At 38.8% G+C, this 20,212-nt stretch overlaps 1 protein-coding gene across 3 annotated transcripts in view; it reads left to right on the top strand.

Annotated features, from left to right (window-relative positions):
- The window catches only part of Adarb2 (adenosine deaminase RNA specific B2 (inactive)), a 549,151-nt gene that overhangs the window by 461,240 nt on the left and 67,699 nt on the right, over nucleotides 1-20,212 (top strand). For all 3 annotated transcript variants that reach the window (XM_087181947.1, XM_087181948.1, XM_087181946.1), the window contains one exon: nucleotides 704-818. In XM_087181947.1, coding sequence (XP_087038073.1) covers nucleotides 704-818 — 115 coding nt within the window. The remainder of the gene's footprint in view (nucleotides 1-703; nucleotides 819-20,212) is intronic.

Below are 20,212 nucleotides of genomic sequence, written 5' to 3'. Positions count from 1 at the left end.
TTGTGTGCATACACCTGCTTGTGTGTTGTGAGTGTATATAGCTTTCTGCACTATGCACATGTGTTTGTGTGTGCATGGACACGCTTATGTATGCACATGTGAGTTTTGTATATGTACATCCTGTATGCACTTTACTGCATATGTGCCTGTATGTGTTCCCATATGTACACATGTGCTTATGTGTACATTTGCAGGAAGGTGAGAAAAGAAGTTGTGGCATGAGCTGTAGTGAGCAGCTCAGCCAGGATAGAGCCCAAAGTTCTCCCAGCTACTGATACTGAGAAGAAAGTGATGGCCAATCACCCCATGTGTCCAAATCCCCTCCCTCTCCTCTCAGAGTTCTTCTGATCAAGTTCTACCTTCCAGACTCCTCCAAGCCTACTCCTCTGAGGGGCAAGGACAGGGAGGAACTGGACAAATTTCCATGCCAAAGTTCCCTGCTCAGGTACAGGTCTGGATTTCTACCAAGGGCAATGCTGAGAGTTAACCCCTCACTATGATTCCTCCCTAAGACCATGAGGTGAGTGAGACAGATGGTAGATGCACATGGGCACACATGTGGTGGCATGGATCCCCTGTGATGGGCACCTCCAGACGTCCACATGAGGACAGGGCTGAAAAGGGGAGGAGGACATGAGAGCCAACTGTCCACTCACTGCTTCTGCCCAGCCCATCAAAGTGCCTTGGTGCTTTTGTCTTTCAGGAATTCGCCGACTCGGTGTCCCAGCTGGTTACACAGAAGTTCCGTGAGCTGACAATTGACTTGACATCCATGCATGCCCGCCACAAAGCACTGGCAGGAATCGTCATGACCAAAGGTAACCATCTCTTCCCTTTCCTATGGGAACTCCTGGTTCCAAAGAAAGGAATGTTAATGTTTACTGATCTTGAGATCCAAAAGGATTTTATTACCAGACAAAGATGTGACAAAGAAAGACAATAGAAAACACAGATCAATGGCCAACATCATTACCAGGAACAACCACACTGGCAAGGGGCATAACTGGCCTGTGAAGACCCATCTCTACATAAGCTTCTCTACTTTCCATGGAGAAGCTGAAAAGGACTGCCTGGTCTCCCCCATTAGATATTCCCTCCACCTCATTTTTCAAGAACAACGCTAGAATGTATCAAAGCTGGTATCTGAGGTCAGACTGTGCCACCAAATAAGTCACCTGAAGCTGGTAGATTAAGAGATGGCTCCCTGTCACACCTAACAAGCCAAGACCAGGGGCTGATGCTATCACTTGTACAGAGCAAGTGTGTCACCTCTGGTCTTTAACCCCAGAGCAGGGAGATGGAGCCCCCTTGGATGTGGAAAGCCTGGTGTGGAGATGACCTTGCTAGAGGAGGTTGCTTGTCAGTCTCTGGTTCCCACAGTGAGGTGGCATCCCTTAAGCTGTCTCAAGGTAGATCCAACATTTACTGCCACCAATGAGAGGCTCTGAGGGAAGAAAGGAAGGGGACTCTAGGGGATATCAGAGGACATGAGGGATACCGGGAAACAAAGAGAGGACAATGGGGACAAAAGGAAAGTCAGGGGGTACACTAGGGGATAGAGGATGCAGGAAAACACAGAGGGGACAAAACAGAACACAAAAGGGACAAAGAGGGACCCAGGGGCACAGGAAGAACACATGGGAACACAGAGAGGACGGGGAGGGACAAAGAGGGAACACAAGGAGACATATCAAAGTGGACACTGAGAGACATGAGACAGGGGATACAGGACACAGAGGGAGACATGGGGCACAAGGAGACGAAGGAACACAGAGGGACATGAAGACATGGGGGAAAATGAAGAAGAGATAGAAGGGAGACACAGACATAGGAGGACACAGGGGCACAGAAGGCACAGGGAAACATACAGAGAAACAGGAAGGAGACCACAGGAATACAGAAGATATAACAGGGCCACAAGGTGCACTAGAGGAAGCAGGGTACATATATTGTGCAACACAATGGGTCACAAAAGTGACAGAGGGGACAGAGAAGAATACCAGGGGACACAGCGAGACACAGAGGGATACACAGAGACAGTGAGGCCATTTCAGAGAATCTGTCACCTGAGAGTCTGAGGCCCCCTTGCTGAGATGGAACCTCCTTCCCGTCAAGGTTCTCCATCCCAAACTGCTCGGAGATGGAATTCCTTTCTAGGAAGCAAGAATGACCCAAATAGGAAGGAAACAGTCAATCCAGCCACTTCTTTAATAAGCTAGGTTGGGAGAAAATGATGCCTGAATTTAAGCAATCAAATTCATGAAAACATCTAATTACTGATCTATTATAACTAGCCAGCTATTTATTTGTATTCAACTGTTTGTTTCCAAAGTTTTGCATGAGTTTGTAATGACCTATTTAAAGGATGATAATCATAAACAAAAATCAGCTTTTGGGTAATTTAAGTTTCATGCTTACACACATGGCTCTGCATTAGTAAGCAAAGAATAGGGCTAAAGAAGATCATACACTTGGTATCTAAAATTTTCTCCTCTAAAAATTTCAATGGAAAAATTAGATGATTGGAATCTTTTTCCTGCCATTCTGCATCCCTAGGGGGGGCAAATCCACTATACAAAGTCAGTAGAGCTGGCACTAAATCCTTGGGACCCTGTCTTAGAGGTAGCACAGGAGATGTTATTTGGGCTTTCCAGTTCTGACACCTTGGTAAACCCAAAATACGGCAATGCTTTCTTATAATGTAATATGTTGAAAAAGATAAAGTATATCAAATGCTTTGGAAGAGGAAAGTTGCTTTGCAGATACAGTCCCCTCTTCTCAGCCAAAGCAACTCTGTCAATGAATGATCCCCCTGTAGCGCTGGCAGGCATACTTCCTTAACCACTACCATTTGCCCTTCTTTTACACATATGATGGTGTTCACCTCTTTGTACAAGAGGTAATACTCTAAATTGAAGGCTGAGTTCACTTCAACCAAAATTATCACTGCTGGATGTAACACTTTTTTATCCATTCAGTTAGGAGCCATTAATTATAGATGCCTCTATGCATGGGGCATTATTCAGTATGCCCCGAGAATGCAAGGGAAAGACACAACCCCACTAGAGGTACAGCAACCCATGGAGGGAACATTAATGAGGTCCAGGCCAAGAGCATGGTTCTTTCACTAATTTGCTTAGGTTTGAACCCCAGCTTTACCCACAGCAGCTCTGTGACCCTAGGCCAGTCACTTAGCCTCTTTGAGACTCAGTTTACACACACTCTCAAATGGAGATAATTTGAGTAATATTTTTCCAAAAGACTTATTTTTAAGGTTAAATGCATTTATAGAACATAGAAAGGCTCTTAACCATAATAAGAGCCACATAAGTGTTAGTTATTACTAGTAATGATACCGTACTGAGTGCCTACTATACTAATTTCTGGAGGGACAATAAGAAAAAAAATGGACCAAGTGCTCAGACTTGTTAATTTTATATGCTACTGGAAAATGGGTCAAAGCCCAATTTAAACCTAATAAAGGATCATGAGATTTCTGTGTACAGACCTGTAGGACCATATAAACAAAACTATGTGGAATGCCACATAGATTTCTGCTACAGAAGTTCAATTTCTCCCACATGGTTCAGTTTAAATGAGCATCTTGTTCTACAAGGAAAGAAAAGAGAGGGAGGGAAGGATAGAAGGGAAAGCACAGCTATTGCTGCTTTTTAATTGTGCAACATGCTTCTAACCACAAAAGCATAAGTCAGTGTGATTTGGCAAGTGGGTTTTCAACATTTCTCACCTTGGCACTCTCATTGAGCAATCCCCTTCCATTTTTCTGGAAAACTCAATGCTGGCAAGTTTTGGAAACTATTCTGAAACTTCACTTGGAAAACAGCAATGTTTTACAAAAGCGAGTGGGGAAAGCTTCTCAGTTGCCAGTGCATGCACTGTTTTATGTGCAGGCTATTTATTTATTCATATGATTTCATTTTGTTACGAAGAAGTGAGAGTTCACAAGGTAAAGCTTCATCATTAAGGACCTATGAACATTAAAAAATAAGTTACTAAAATTTGCTTTCCTTTTATAAATGGAATATGTAATAAACATTGATTTAGAAAAGATTAGGAAGTAATATGCAAAATAATGAATACAAATGTTTGTGAATATTCATCTACTTAAAATTGACGTGCCATGTAATCTTAATTCTAGCTGTTATTTAAGCAAATACCTAAGGAACTCTAAGAGGAAGTCATGTCTCATTCTAGTTGCTATCCCTATGATATTGCAATAAAGTTAAACATATTCTGAAATAAAACATTCAATTTGGCCCTCTATTTGTAGGTGAGATGCCAAAATCATTTGCATCAGTTGGTTCCTGAAAAGTTGTTTTACATTAGTGAGGTAGAGACCATTTTTTAGCCATTATGAGAAATACTATTGCAAAAGTACATGATTATAAGCAGAATAGTTAACTTTTATCTAAACAAATGGAGTAACATGGTAAAAAAGCAAATATAGAAGAATTTATGAATCAGAACTATATTTTCCCACCCTACTTCTCACATCTCTTCATACCCAAAGAAGCCATTTCTAACCATTTTTAATTTGTTCTTGTGATTCTAACTACCACTTTAGTTCTACATTTCTGGATCTCCAGTTCTACAGTAGATAATATCTATTATCTCATGCTGTTACAATTTGATCCTTTTTGATGTTCCATTATTATATTTGTAATTTCTTTAATTTTGGATAATACAGTAAAGCTTTTGTTTCTTATTGTATCACACTTAGATGATATAGCGGCTCTTCCTGCTCTATACACTGAGGATGGTAGCCCCTTGGCCTTTTCTTTAATAGCCAGTTTCTATCAATTATAAATTTATTTTCATATGATTAAGACTGATAATATATAATATTAATAGTCTATTCTACAAGGTATGATCAACAAATATGGTTAATATTTAAATTTGTATAAATATATTATAGTAAAGACACATTGGCACTCAATTTCCCTCAAAATACCCCTCCTCATTTTACAATGAACTTATCCCATCATTCACTCCCACAACTTTCTGAAGCAGTTCTGGAAGTGTTCTTTTCTGAGTGTCTTTAGTTGTGCTGTCACAACTGCCTTGATGTCCTGAATCAATTCTAAACATTTACCTTTCATACTCATTTTGACTTTGAGGAAGAGCTGAAAGTTGCAGGGAGCCAGATCCAGTGAATAAGGTGGCTAAACACACACTGTAATGATTTTACAAGATTGCCTTTCCATTGGATGGTACTCAGCAACACCATGTACCATATTTTTTATCATATCTCATAAATACAGTCACAAGTGAGGACTTCCAGAAATGCTTCAGAGAGTGATAGGAATGATGGAACAAGTATGTTCATAGCAAGGGGGACCATTCTTAGGGGGATGAATGGCAATGTGTCATTTACTATAATAATTTTTTAATTTAAACATTCCCTGTATATTTTGGTCACCTTTGTATATCTATAATTAATTTTTCTATACTTTGAGAGACTCTCAGAGTTGAAAACCACCAAATAGTATCTAAATTATCAAAGCACTGTAAATAAAATCACACAGCCAAACAGTGAACTGGAATTACACATAATTCTCCATCAATACAATTTTCCCCTGAGAGAAGGTCCATTGTGTTTAAGTCTCATAGATTCTTGTCACTTCTATCACTAGCTCAAAATCATGTCACATTTAAGTTTCATTCATGTTTGTATCTCAACCTTTTTACATACTTTTTTAAATGTTTTATTGAAATTATTTTTGTTTGAAATGTTTTTGTACATTTTTTTTTCCTGGAAAAAAATTTACTAAAAAAAAGAAAAGAATGAGCCTTTAACATATTTGCTAAGTCACATGCCCCTTAAGTCATTGTTGAATGGACCCACTTCTTCCCCAATCACACCTTCTGGAGAATCTACCCCAGGACTTGGACCATTGCTTCTCACTTAGACCCACTCCCTCCAGGATCAATGTTGTCTTAGCCACATCCAAAGGCTTCTACACCACATGGTCAGTTAAAGTCACAATGACAACCCCACTCCTAGTACCAAAATCTTTCTTAATCACTTTTCTGTCACTGGACACAACAGTCAACACTCACAACTTAAAGGATGAGAGGTTTATTTGACACACAGTTTTTAGAGGATTCAGTTCATAGTCATCTGGCTTCAAGGGAGGAAAGGCATGATGGAAGGGTCTGGCAGATGAAAGCTGCTTACGTCATGGCAGCTAGGAAGCAGAGAGAGAAGAGAGGAGCTAGGGACAAGAATACACCATTCCAAATCATTCCCCCAGTGCCCCACCTCCTAATAGCAAGTCAGCTATAGTGCCCCCATGATTCAATCACCTTCCACACACATGAGAATTCTAGGGGACTTTTAGATCTAAACCATAACAAATGTCTTTCTTCTTCTCTGGTCTTTCTTCTCATGACAGTGCATCCTCAAAAAAAAAACTCCTTCTAAAATGTGCATGGGAGATGAACTTTGTGAATAATAATATACCTCAAAATACTAATGGAATAGTTCTGCTACATAAGAAATTCTAAACTTAAAGTTTTCTTGTATTACCTTGTTTTTTTTATTTTTTTTCCCCATTAACTTTATTGGTACATTTTAGGTAAAAAATACAGTTACATTCATCATTGGGATCTTGTACCATTACATGAGTCTCTGGGTTCTTATATTTTTTCCCCTTCCCTTGCCCTCCCTTCACCCCCTCCACCCTTCCCTATTTGCAAAGACCTTGTTTCCATTTTTTTCCTCTTCTCATATTTTTTCTTTTCCCTTTTTTCCCTTCCCCTACCCCTCCCAATTTCCCTGCTCTTACAGACCTTTTCTTCCTGTTACACAATATCAGTTATACATTTTTTAAATTACAATATTAAGATCTAGGAGACATTACCACAGATTTCACAGAATTTAAAAGGATATAGAAAGCATATTACAAAAATCTTTTTTGAAATAAATTTGACAACTTCTAAGAAGTAACTTGGAAGACAAATTAATGAAACTAACTCTGGAGGAAATATAAAATTTCAATAGCACCTATTAAAGAAAGTATATTCCTAGCTTGAAAACCTACCTATATGACAACAGCAGGCTCATAAACATTTTAACTGATAAATTATATCAAACAATTAAAGCAGAAAAAAGAAGGAACACTTCTCCCCTCATTTTAGGAACTCAACATTGTGCTAATCCTAAAGCTGGATAAAGATAATAGAAGAAAAAGGTATGAACATAGAAATTTGTTTAATGAAATGAACTATTAGAAGTCAGATCTGGCAGGATGTAGAAAGTGGTTTTGTTATAGGGATGGCAGTGTTGGTTCAACATTGGAAGATCCACCCCCAAAAGTCATCATTTTAACAGAGGAAAGGAAAAAGCCATATGATCCTGTCACTAGTTGGAGAAAAAGTATTGGACTAAATTCTACAGCTGTTCATGGTAAAAGCTATCAGGAGACTAGAAGTAGAACAGAACCTTCTCAACAGATTAAAGACATGTACTCCATACTTCCAGCAAGAACACTTTATATGAATGGAGAAAATACAATGCTTTCTCCTTAAGGTGGGGAACAAGGGTAGATATGCTTACTCTTCATCTGTCCATTAAACTTTGAAACCTAGTCCCCACCAAAATAGTCTGGCAATAAAATGACACAACTAGGATAGGATTGGCATGGTAGAAGCAAAATCTTTATATGTAGATGAAATGATCATCTACAGAGCAAATACTAAGAAATCTCTAGGAGCCCCTAGAACTTGTACTTGAATTTAGCAGGATTAGAAAACACAAGGTATATATAAAAATTCAGGTCTGTGTATACTTGCTATAAATGAAGAATTGGATATTGAAATTGAAAAGTTATGTAGGAGTACAAAGTACCTAGAAAAGTTAAAAACAAAAATAGAAACAGTGTTGGAAGACGTTTAGTACTTAATTTTAAGACTTCTTCTAAAGCTACAGTAATCAAGGCAGTGTTGGTGTAAGGAAAGACATGTAGATCATTGGAATAAAACAGAGAATCTAGAAATAGAACCACACATATATGGTCCACTGAGTTTTGAAAGATTATTTAACATTAGCATTTTATAGAATATAAACTCAATTCAAGAGCCGAGGAAGAGACAGTGTTTTCAGCAAATGGCACTAGAACACCTGGTATCTGTACATAAAAAATTAACCTCAACCCTTTTTTTCCATACATGAAAATAACTTGAAGGGATCTATGAACCTAAATAAGAAAGCCTAAAAGTATAAAACTATAGGAAGAAATTATAAGGGAAAATATTTATGAATTCAGGGTAGGCAAGAACTACCTAGGATACAAAAAACATGATGTATAAAAGAAAAAATTGATAAATGAGATTCCATCAAAATTTAGAACTTTAAATGACATCATTAAAATGAAAAGTAGTCCTTAAATAGACCATATTTACAATGCATATAACCTATGACCAGAATATATAAAGAACTCTTACAGCTCATTAATAGACAACCCAATTAAAATGAAGACATAAGAAGATGATAAATAGCCAGTATAGCACAAGGAATGGTGTGCAACTCTAGAATCAGAAAAATACTAATCAGTACAATAATAAGATTGAATTATACACTCATTAGGGAGATGAAGTTAAAAGTTTTAAAAGCCTTGTCATGACTTTTTCTTTTTGTTGAATTCTCCCCCTTTGCGTTTAAATTGTCACACCCAATGGATTCATTCTGCTGGGTTTCCTGGGGTTGTGATCCTCATTGTCTTTTCCTAGGGTATTGTCTAAAATTTTTTGGACTGCCAGTTTGGTATTCATGAAGTTCCTGAGGTGCTCTTTATCATGAAAGTATCTTATATCTCCATCAATTTTGAAAGATAGTTTTGCAGGGTACATCAATCTGAGTTGGAGGCTATTTTCCTTTAGGGCTTGAAATACATCACTCCAAGCTCTTCTTGGCTTGAGGGTTTGCATTGAGAAGTCTGCTGTGATTCTGATGGGCTTTCCTTTGTATGTGATTTGTTTCTTTTCTCTCACTGCTTGTAGAATTTTATTCTTCTGTTGGATTTCTGGAATCCTAACTATTATATGCCTATGTGTAGATTTTTTTTTATTAAGGCTAGCTGGAGTCCTATATCCCTCACTTATCTGTATGTCAAATTCTTTTCCCCTCCTTGGGAAGTTTTCTGCCATCACTTCTGTGAAGAGTTTTTTTATGTCATCTGCACTCTGTCGTGTTTCTTCATTGACTCCAATCAGTCTTATGTTATTCTTCTTTGCATTGTCTAGCAGCTGCTGGATTGATTTCTCATGTTCCCTTATAATTTTAAAGCAATTTTTCTTTTCCTCCTCACTAATTGCAATCTTATCTTCTATATGTGAAATTCTATCCTCACATTGGTTCATTCTGCTGCACAGACTTTCGATGGAGTTTTTAATCTCTTGGGAATCTGTTTGTATCTGTTTTATAGATTCCATTTGTTTCCCATGTTGAGATTCCATCATGTTTCTCAGATTCTCTATTTTTTTATCTGTGTCCTCTCTAGATTTATTAATCCTGTCTTGCACCATGAGCCAAATCTTTTCTGTTATGTAATTATTTCTGATTTCATTTTTCCCAGATCCTCTTTTGTTGCCAGTTCAGAGAGTCCAGGTGGTTGAGTATCAGATTGTTCCATCTGGTTTCCCTTTGGGGTTGCTGTAGGTGATCTGGAAGTCTGTTTTTGAGGCTTGTTTATGTGTCTTCTCATTTCCACGGGGGGGGGGGGAGTTGCTTCTGGCGTCCACGTGGCTCACCTTCTCTGCCCTAGGAGCTTGGGATGGTGGCGGGGGAGCTTCCTTCCAGGTGCTGGGACCAGCTTACCTTCTCTGCCCTAGGAACCTGGGATGGCAGTAGGGGAGCTTTCTTCTGGGTGCTGGGACCAGCTGAGCTTCTCTGCCCTAGGGGCCTGGGATGGAGGCAGAGAGCTTTCTTCCAGGTGCTAGGAGGGCTCACCTTCTCTGCCCTAGGCCCCTGGGATGGCAGCGGGGGAGCTTCCTTCCAGGTCCTGGGACCGGCTGAGCTTCTCTGCCCTAGGAGCCTGGGATGGAGGCAGAGAGCTTCCTTCCAGGTGCTGGGACTGGCTAAGCTTCTCTGCCCTAGGAGCCTGGGATGGTGGTGGGGGAGCTTCCTTCCAAGTGCTGGGACCAGCTGAGCTTCTCTCCTGAGGGTCCTCTAGTAAGATTGATCTCTTCTTTAGTGATCAAATAATCCACTCTTCCATTCATGTTTTACTGCTTGCCTGGCTTCTTCTGCGGGTGGCCTGGGGCTCTACCCAGGAGAAGGTGAATCAACCCTGGAGCCACAACCTAATAATCCCAGCCCTTTCAGCTTCCACAGCCATGGAATGGAAAAAGTTGTATTATCTTGTATTAAAGTTATCAGTATCCCCAAGGCATTTCTTCATTATTTATTATTTAATACATATGATGAGAAACATTACATCTGAAAGGCATTTTCTTTGCTGTGGCCAATACTCACCTATATTAGTCTGCTTTCTGTCACTAGGACAAAATGCCTGACATCCACAACTGAAAAGAGGAGACGTTTATTTTGGCTCACGTTTTCAAAGGTTTTAGTCCATAGCTGGCTGGCTCTATGGCTGAGACACCATGCTGGAAGGGTATGGCAGAAGAGAGCTGGTCAGCTCGGGCTGGCTGGAAAGCAGAACAGTTTGGAAAGACCCAAAGAGGAAGGGATAGGAACCAGATATAGTCCTCAAGGTCACACTCACCATGACCCAGTTTCTCCAACTATGCCTCACCTCCTAATAAGGGTTAACCCATTGATGAAGTTAGCACCCCCACAATCCAATCACCCCTGTCCAGGAGTCTCTTAATTCAGTCAAGTTGACAATTAAAATTAATGAGCCTACCATCCCTGCCCAAGGAGGAAAAAGAGTTCCTGTTTTTAAACTTGAGTATTTTATAATTTCAGAAGAATATTTATAGGTGGAGCCATTCATCTTCCTAGTCATATTTAATCTTATTTGTGTATTTTCTTTCTTTGTATCAATTCTTTAATAAATCCTTCATATATATATTTTTATTGAATTTTCAATATTCTGAATGAATTACCTTTTATCTTTTTTTTTATTTTTAGTCTCATTACCCTTTGACTCTTGTTTTCAAAAACTTCTTAAATTTATCATAAGCTCTTTAACTGTCTTTTTTTCTTCTGTATTTTGCAATCCATTTTTTATTCAATATTCTTCTTTATTCTCAGGGTCCTCTTTTTTCAAAGATACTCTTTTTATTGTATTGATATGACATCTTCACAAATTTCTCACTTTAAGGGACCACTTGGTACCCAAACAGGGAAACTTCTGTTCTGTGAGTCAAACTTCCCATCAGGCTTCCTAACTTTTTCAAGCAGTTCTTTCCAGTCTTTTGACCGACAACTCTCCATTTTTCATCTGAAAGTCTCCAGTTCTGAGGTGTCCTTTCCAAGGAATAGGAAGATCTGGACAACTAGGCACCATTTAATAAAGAACAATTCAGTGATGCTCTGGTTACATCCACACTGACTCCTGCTCTTTGCACCTGCAGACCTGGGCCTGATGCTCTCCCTAGGTTCTACCTGGGACATGCAGGTCCCTCCTTCTGATAGCTCCTCAGTGCTGGTATTTGGGGCTTTATTTCATTTTATTCTCTTCTATCCTCTCCATCTATCCACCCACTTCATGTCTTCTTGGAGACTGTGGGAAACTCTCAAGCAATTTCTTTATCTTTTCATGATTTAGATTTGTTCCCTTCTGGGTACATTTTGTTTCAGTGGGGTCCAGGAAGAGAGAAGCAAATGGAGTTGCTCCCCTTCTCATGCTGAAATCTGGGCAACATTAACTACCCAAGCAGTGAAGGCTTGGTTTCCTAGGAAAGTCCAGTGTTTCCCTGAGGAAATGATTCATGAAGAAGCTATTGATAATGTCAGCTTTTGATATACAAATATATAATTATGATAGCATTTTTACATGCATTAATCAATTTGATTGACACAACTTTAGGAAGTGGGAAATGTAGGCATTTTTGTTGTCACTTCTAAGAATTAACATACTAAAAGCGCAGCATTGGTGGCTCATGCCTGCAATCCCAGCTACTGAGAAGCTGAGGTAGGAGAATTGCAAGTTTGTCTAGGCAAACTTGACCTTGCAAGGTCAGTCTAGGCAACTCAGTGAGACCTTGACTCAAATAAAAATTAAAAAGGACTGGGGATGTAGCTCAGCAGGAGAGTGCCTCTTGGTTTGACTCCCCTTCCCTCCATTGCCGGTGGGGGGCGGGGGGGGGGGGGGCAGTAATGCACTAAGGTCAAGAGAGTAAATGACTTTTCTAAAGTCATGGGGGCAGTGTGGGGGTTGCAGAGAAAAATGTGGGATTGTGGAGTCCTTATGCTTCATGGTTCCAAGTTTCCTTTAGAAATATGCACCCAAACCTGGGGGTGAGGTGCATTACCTTTTATATAAAGTTATTTTTCTAAGTTGATTATTTAAATGACTACAAAAAATAAAAATATATTTCCTTTTTTTTTTTTGGCTAACCTGCCCTGAAAAATATATTTTAAAATTATGGTTTCTGCCAATATTCTTCCTTATTTAAGATAACATGTAGCTTATATCACTCCACAAATTTTTTGGAATTGTAAGTGCCCTGAAAATAAGTCCACATTTCTGGAAAACAGCTAGGGAAAGTTGAAATTTATGAAAATAGCCCAGAATAACTGTTGAAAATGTTAAACTCTCTGGACTGCATGGAAAAAATATGAAAATATGGGGAAAATATGAATGTGCCAATTCATTCAATGATGGAATATTAGTGTTTTCAGGTTCTGAAATATAGCATTGGTTTTGCTGCATGCATTTGCTCTGACCCCAAAATGGGCACATGAGGTTAAGAAACCTTATCTTTCCATTGACCATGCCACATTTGTGACTTGAATAAAAAATCATTTTATTGTGCTAAAGCAGAAAAGGCTGATCTTTAAGTGTTATTTTCCCACTTGGCTTGATAAGTCATGACAGTTTAAATACAGTTGAAATTTCTCTTTTTAACATATGAGCATTTGTAGACCTCCATCTTCACAAGGGCCTGCAGGAGTTAAGATATAAGTGGTTTAGTCCACAAGTATCTCGATACCTGTGCCTTTCAATTTTTCCCCTAAATAACTAGCAGTCACTTTGATCTTAAAACTAGAAGCAGAGTCTTATTTATATTCAGTGAGGCTTGAGGAAGATAAACTGAAACAAAAGAACTGGACAAAAAAAAATTCTTAACAGACATGCCGTGCGATGATAAAAGATGATAAATTATCATCTGAATTTCAAGAAACAGATCTTAATCATTGCTAAGTGGATACAAAGAAATGTGAAGTTGATGATATTGTCTCCATGATCTGTTCAAGCACATTAAGATTCACAGAAGCTGACATCTCAGAACAGTAAGGAGCACTAATGGCCAATTGATTTTAAATTTTTGGTTGAAAATGATACTACAAAATGTGGTATAGATTTTACTACATCTGTGGCTGACCTCTGTGTAGCTTGAATGCTGACCCATTTATAGTAAATAAATGAAAAGAAAATCAGTCCCTGACTCAACATTTTTCCCACCCCAACCCTACACGTGGCTCATTTAGAGATAAACCGTCTACAATAATTCACAAGATGCCAATGAAAACTCTCAAAGTTAAATTAGCTAAAGAGAAGAGCAAAAGCTTTGACCACAAGTTAAATCCTCACAAAATGCATTAATTTTTTCCTTCTTGGTAAGAAAGTGTTTAGAATGGAATAAATTTTTTAAAGGGAACAAGAAAATACTTTACTGCACTCTTTTCAAATCAGGTACTCCCATCAAAGCTGCCCAAACACTTGTACATTTTTCTGATCATTAAATCATAACTGAGCAGTCAATTCTAACTGCAACCTAATTGCCTAAAAAACCATCACCAAGGAAAGAAAATCTGACGCTGTATCTCAGGGCAATAAAATTAACCTCAGCTTTATTCTAGTCTCTTAAACTATGACTCTTTTTTCTTTAATGAAAACACAATGCTGTGGTTGGTGAAAGAAAAATAAAAGACATTAACATTTACTGTTTGCCTAAGTGTTAGGCAATGTCTGAGGATATTTAAACTATGTTCTTATTCAACAAGTTAAAATAACTCTTAAAATTACCTAATGAGATGCATCAATTCTAATGATGTGGTTACATGTTTATGAAAGCAAAGAAAAGAAAGGGAGGAAGGAGGGAAGGAAGGAAGGAAGGAAGGGAGGAGGGAAGGATAGGAGAGAGAAAGGGAGGGAGGGAAGGAGGAACTTCAAAAAAGTTCTGTATATTATCGATTAGCAGGAGGAGTTAATTATCATTGACTGGGGCCCCCCACTGTGTGGCTGGAGGTGTAATGAAAATACTCGGAAAAGTTTGGGCTAATTAATGAACTAATGGGAACTCAGTAAAGCTGTGGCTGTTTGAAGTACTTGTGGCCTTTCAAATACATGCATTTGGGATCATGGTTTATATTGCTTTCTTATGAATATGTTTAAAACTTCAAGATTTTTCTATTCACATAAAGCGATATTGAAAGGGCTGCTCTGTGGTACATATCAAGGGAGTAAATAATGCTGTTTTAGACACCTCTATACGAAAATTTAAGGGTAATTCCATTAAGGAAATCCAAGGTCAGATGATTTAACACAAAGTGTTAGTTATAATAAACACCTGAGATAACCAAATTATAACTAGCAAAAGGTTTATTTTGGAACATGGTTTTAGATGTTCCAGCCAATCCATTGGCTTGTGGCAAGGCAGCACATCAAGGCAGGACAGTGTGGCAGAGCAAAACTACTCACTTGATGGCTTCAAAAAAGAGAGACCAAGGTCCCACAACTCCCTTCAAGTCACATTCCTAGAGACCTGAGGACCTCCCACTAGGGCCCACCTCTTAAAATTTCCTCTGCCTCCAATAGCTCCAATCTGGAGAGCAATCCTCTAACACACAGGCCTTTGAGGAAGATGACAGGTCCCAAACTGGAGTACACAGCAAAACTGAGGTCTCTTGGCTTCCTGCCCAGTGCCCTTGCAAACACAACTACAACATAGACTCAGCTCCAGGGTCATTCTGTTGATGCTCAGCTAAAGGAGTGAGCCAGTAGTTGACAAAGGCAGTAGAGAAAGAGGGAGAGAGAAGGAAAAATGGAAGTGAAGTCATGATGAACAATGGGGGTGACCAGCTAGGCTTAAATTGGTGCATACTTGTACCCTTGAGCTATCAACCAAGGAAAAGTGTTTTAACTAACTGATCATATTTAAGCCAAAAGTAACTCACACAGCTCAGTCAAAGAAAAAAAAAGAATAGTAGTAGGAGGTTGACAGTAGCGAGCACAAGTCAGAAGGAGCAGAACTCATTGGTCTTTAACAAGAATATTCCTTTGAACAGTTTCAAATCTGTTCCTACATCTACCTTCTTCAAAACAAAGACCAGAGTAGAGAATAAAAATGAGAATATCAAGCAATTGCTTACAGATAGAGAAAGCACTGCCACTTAAGATATTTAGCCAATGAATTATTTATGAGCTGTGGCTTTGTGCTCTCATTATTTCTGGGTTTAGCGCCAGTAAGAAGACCTTGTCAGTCATCCTTGGTGCACAGAAAAAAAAGACTTCTCATCGATCAGACCAGGTGTTTCATATTTGTTCCTTTGATATAAAAGAATGAGTTACTAATGGGGCGAAGAGGATGCTCAGCCCAATCCAAACAGGGAGATAAATAGATTTTTCAATCTATTAATTGCAAAGAGTTCCTTGTCATTCTACTTCTTTCTTGGGGGTAGGATGAGGGCATTGAATATATTCACTGAGTGTAAAATTACCACATTTATATCCAGTGGAACCCTTCACAATGTTGATATTTGGAAACATAACTAATAAGAAAATCTGGTCACCTTACATATTTTAATGCACGCTGTGTACTACCTTGAATTCCACACATTTCGAAGTTGTATCAATTAGGAACACATCTGCCTGAGGGAAATGAGATCACTGATTAGCAATGTCTTATATCCCTTTTTTATTAGTCTCATATAACCAGCAGGCTGGATATGATAGCAGATGCACTGGAGGCATGTGATGATTTTAGGATCTGTAACCTTCTGGCTTTTTCCTCATCCCATCCCAAAACTGCTCCAAGTACCAGTGCTATTCCCCTTCAGGACCAGAAAGAGGATGCCATCTACAAACTCCTGGTGACTGGAACTTTGTCACTGATTAACTCAGCTACAAGCGTAGTTGAAAAGGAAGAATTTTTATTTTAAGTGTCCATAGAAGGACCAGGTGAGGCACAGGGATTGGAATCAGTTGTATGTCTACAGTGCCCATTTATATCTCACTGAGCCTCAAATCTCTTAGATATACAGCTATAATATTAAGCAAAAATTCCAAGTTATTAGCAATGGTGGGAAGAGTTCAGAAAGAGCTATGCTAATAGGAAATACTGCTGGATCTGCTCAGGCCCCAAAAGTTAAATATGGAAAGGTTAAGTTAATTTGGTAGAGTAAATGTCAAACTTGTTGTTATCAGGTAGACAAAGTCAAGTCTAATGGCTGAAACTTGACTGTCAATGTGTCTGCTTGCTTGGATTCTGCCTACATCAGATTCCACCTGGTCCTGCCCTCTGAAGGGAGCTCAACATGTTTGATTCACCCTAACTCACAGCCCTGTGTGAGAAGCATGGTGAGGTGCACCAGGCCAGATCTGCCCAGTGAACCATGCAGTTTTCTGCTGGAGACCTCAGAAGAGTGACTAGCACTTCTGCTTCCTCCAGGCCCACCTCTAACTTCACCCCCAGCCCATCCAGGTTGGGAGAGTTCAATTCCGGGCCAGGGGTAGCAAAGGTCACTAACCGGTACGTGTTTGGTCTCATCCCAGGCATTCACTGGCCTTCTCTGGAGTTTCACTGGGGGATCACAGTACCCAAGGCAGTTCCACATGCTCAGCATAGAGTGTGTTAGAGTGTGAGCATAGAGTCAGAGTATGGAGCCAGAACAAGTCAGCAGCTGTCAACTGTGCTGAAGAGAACAAGCCTCATAAAAGAAGGCATCTTGGACCAGAAATCACATCCTTCCTCATCAGGGTTATATTCGAATTTGTGTCTAGAAAAAGATTTCACATCATTTTTGAAAGGAATAAGAGTAGCATTAAAATATCAGAATCATAAGGCTGAGAGTATAGCTTAGTGGTAGAGTGCTTGCCTAGCATGGGCAAGGTCCTAGGTTCCATCACTGGCACCACAGAAATCAATCAATCATAGCATGATAATTTTATTTTTAACAGTTTAATCATTAGTTTTACCAGTTTCCTATTTTGGCCCTTACATTAAGACCTCAGAGTACTTAGACCCACTCTTTTTCCTTATCGAGGTTGCTGCCAAACTAGCTGGTGCTTGTACCAATTGACAATGTTAGCAATCCAAAAGGAGAGGCTGAGTATGCCCTCTGGGAGCACTCTTTAATTTTGAAGGAAGTTCATGAGTATGTGATTACTGTGCTTACCCTAACAACTAAATGTTGAAGCTTAAAAATCATAGCTTTCACAAAATTAGACAGTGTCAGCATTTAGGAGTCATTAATAAGGTGCCCACCATCTTTTGAAATACTATTATGGCAAAGGGTCACTATGATATCTACAGGCACTCAAAGAGCGGGGGTTCTTTGTAGATATCCGTGAATCAGTTGAGCTTTACATGTGTGCAAATCTCAAAATGTCAGGGAATCTACATGTGTGTACTATTTATTTCACTTAAGAGTATGGCCTCCATATGCATCCATTTAACTATAAATATCTCTAGTTTCTCGTTCTTTATGCCTGAGTAGTACTCCATTTTATTTTAAAAAACCACATCTTCTTTATCCACTTTCCAGTTGATGGGCACTTGGGCTGTTTCCAAATTTTAACTATTACAAACTGTGCTGCTATAAATATGGGTGTGAGAAACTGAGGGTGTAAGTAAGGATTAAAATGAATAATTGATAATTTGAAATAGGAAGAAAAGGTCCAAAGAAGTTGGTGAAGTGGGAGGGAAAGGGGAAAGGAAAGAAGGGGAAGGAAAAATTATGAGAAAAGAAAAAAATGGAAACAAAGTCTTTGTAAATAGGGAAGGGTAGAGGGGGAGGAGGGCACACAGGTAATGGGGAAAAAATAAGAACCAAGATACATCATGTATCTTGGTTCTTATTTTTCCCATTCAGCTGCCCTCCCTTCAACTCATCCACTTCTCCTATATAGACAAGCTTTGTTTCCATTTTTTCCTTCTTATTTTCAATTTTTTTCTTTCCCTTCTTTCCTTTCCCCTGCTCCCTTCCCTCAGTTCCACTTCCCCTTTGAACATTTTCTTCCTATTTCACAATAGCTATTATACATTTTGGTCCTCATTTACACTTTTAGTTTCTCACCAGAGAAATGATTCGGTATTTACACACGTGTGTCCTATTTATTTCACTTATGAGTATGTGGCCTCAAGGTGCATCCATTTAGCTATGTCTCTAGTTTCTCATTCTTTATGGCTGAGTAGTACTCCATTTTATATAAAAAAAAAAACCCACATCTTTATCCACTCGCCAATTGATGGGCTTTTGAGCTGTTTCCAAGATTTAGCTATTACAAACTGCCGCTATAAATATGAGTGTGTATATGTCGCTGTGGTATGATGCTTTTAATTCTTTTGGGAACATACCCAGCAGGGAAATAGCAGGGTTAATTGGGACCTCTAATCCTAGTTTTTGAGGAATCTCCACACTGATTTCCACAGTGGTTGCACCAGTGTGCACTCCCGCCAACAGTGGAGAAGGGTTCCTTTTCCCCACAATCCTGCCAGCATTTGTTATTGGTTGATTTCTTGGTAGCAGCCATTCTTTCTGGGGTGAGGGGAATCTCAGGGTTGTTTTCATCTTCATCTTTTGAATGACCAGTGACACTGAACAATTTTTCATATGTTTATTTGAGGCTTCGATTTTTTTTCCTTTCATTACATTTTCCCTTCTATCCCTATTTCTCCCTCTAACTCCTCTGTACCATAAGTAAATTCTAATTGTGAATATATCTTTAATCAGTTTTCCTTTCATGTTTATTTGGATGTATGTAAGTTACTGATAAAATATATAGAGTTGTTTACATGTGTTTTGATTAACATAAATGATTTGAAGATCAAAAACTGTTCTTCCTCCATTTAACATTATAGTTTTGAAATCTTTTCATGTTGTTGTATGTAAATCTAAGTCATTGAAATTTAACCATGGCATAGGAATCAATGTACACAGTGTGGTCAAAATATATGGTGAATATTTTAAAAATTATTAGTAGAAGGAACATTGTCATTAATCCTCTTCAAAATACTCCCTCTCAATCTGAACACACTTAGCCCATCATTCTTGACAGTTCCTGAAGCAATTCTGGAAGTCATCTTTCATAAGTGTCTTTATGAGGTTGATCAAAAATTCAGTAAATGCTGCTGCTGAGTTCCACCCAACAGAATGGCAGGCTCATATAAGCGTTACAGCGTGTCCTCATCCACCTTGTTCACTGGATCCAGCACTGTGCAAATTCTGACACCTTCCCAAAGTCAAAATAACCATGAAAAGTAAATGTTTTGAGTGGATTCAAGACTTGGAGACAGCCACTACTTTAGTTCAACTAAAGACACTCATGAGAGGGCTTTCAGACTTGCTTCAAAAAGGTGGTAAGAACAATGGGATACATGTATTTGAAGTGAGGGAGAACATTTTGAGAGAGATTAACAGCGGTATGCCTTTTACTGTAATGTATTTTTTAAAAATGTTTAAATATTCACAATATTTTTTATCACCCCTCATATGCATAAGCCACAATTTGTTTATCTATTTTCCTTGTGACAATCATATAAGCACTTTGTAATTTTTGCTGCCACAAAGTAAACTATGGTGTATAACCTTATAAATGCATCATTATGAGTTTGTAGGGGATTTCGTTGATTCTCAGGGGCACACATCCCCACATGGGATTATTGGATAGATGAATAGTTAATTGCTTGGAGTACAGAGAGATTGTAACTCGGAATAGCTACTCAGCTTACATTTCTCAGTACTTGATGTTTTAGACTATGTAATTTTTGCCAGTCTGATGGCTGTAAAGTGTATATCATTGTTGTTTTAATTTGCTTTTCTCTGATTGCTAGTGAG

The sequence above is a fragment of the Heterocephalus glaber genome, unplaced genomic scaffold, assembly GCF_053883595.1.
Source record: "Heterocephalus glaber isolate CG9 unplaced genomic scaffold, H.glaber_assembly_v1.0 deba00001472, whole genome shotgun sequence".
Classification (NCBI taxonomy): Eukaryota; Metazoa; Chordata; class Mammalia; order Rodentia; family Bathyergidae; genus Heterocephalus; species Heterocephalus glaber.
Note: the sequence above shows the minus strand (reverse complement) of the source record. Positions and strands in the feature narration are given on the sequence as shown.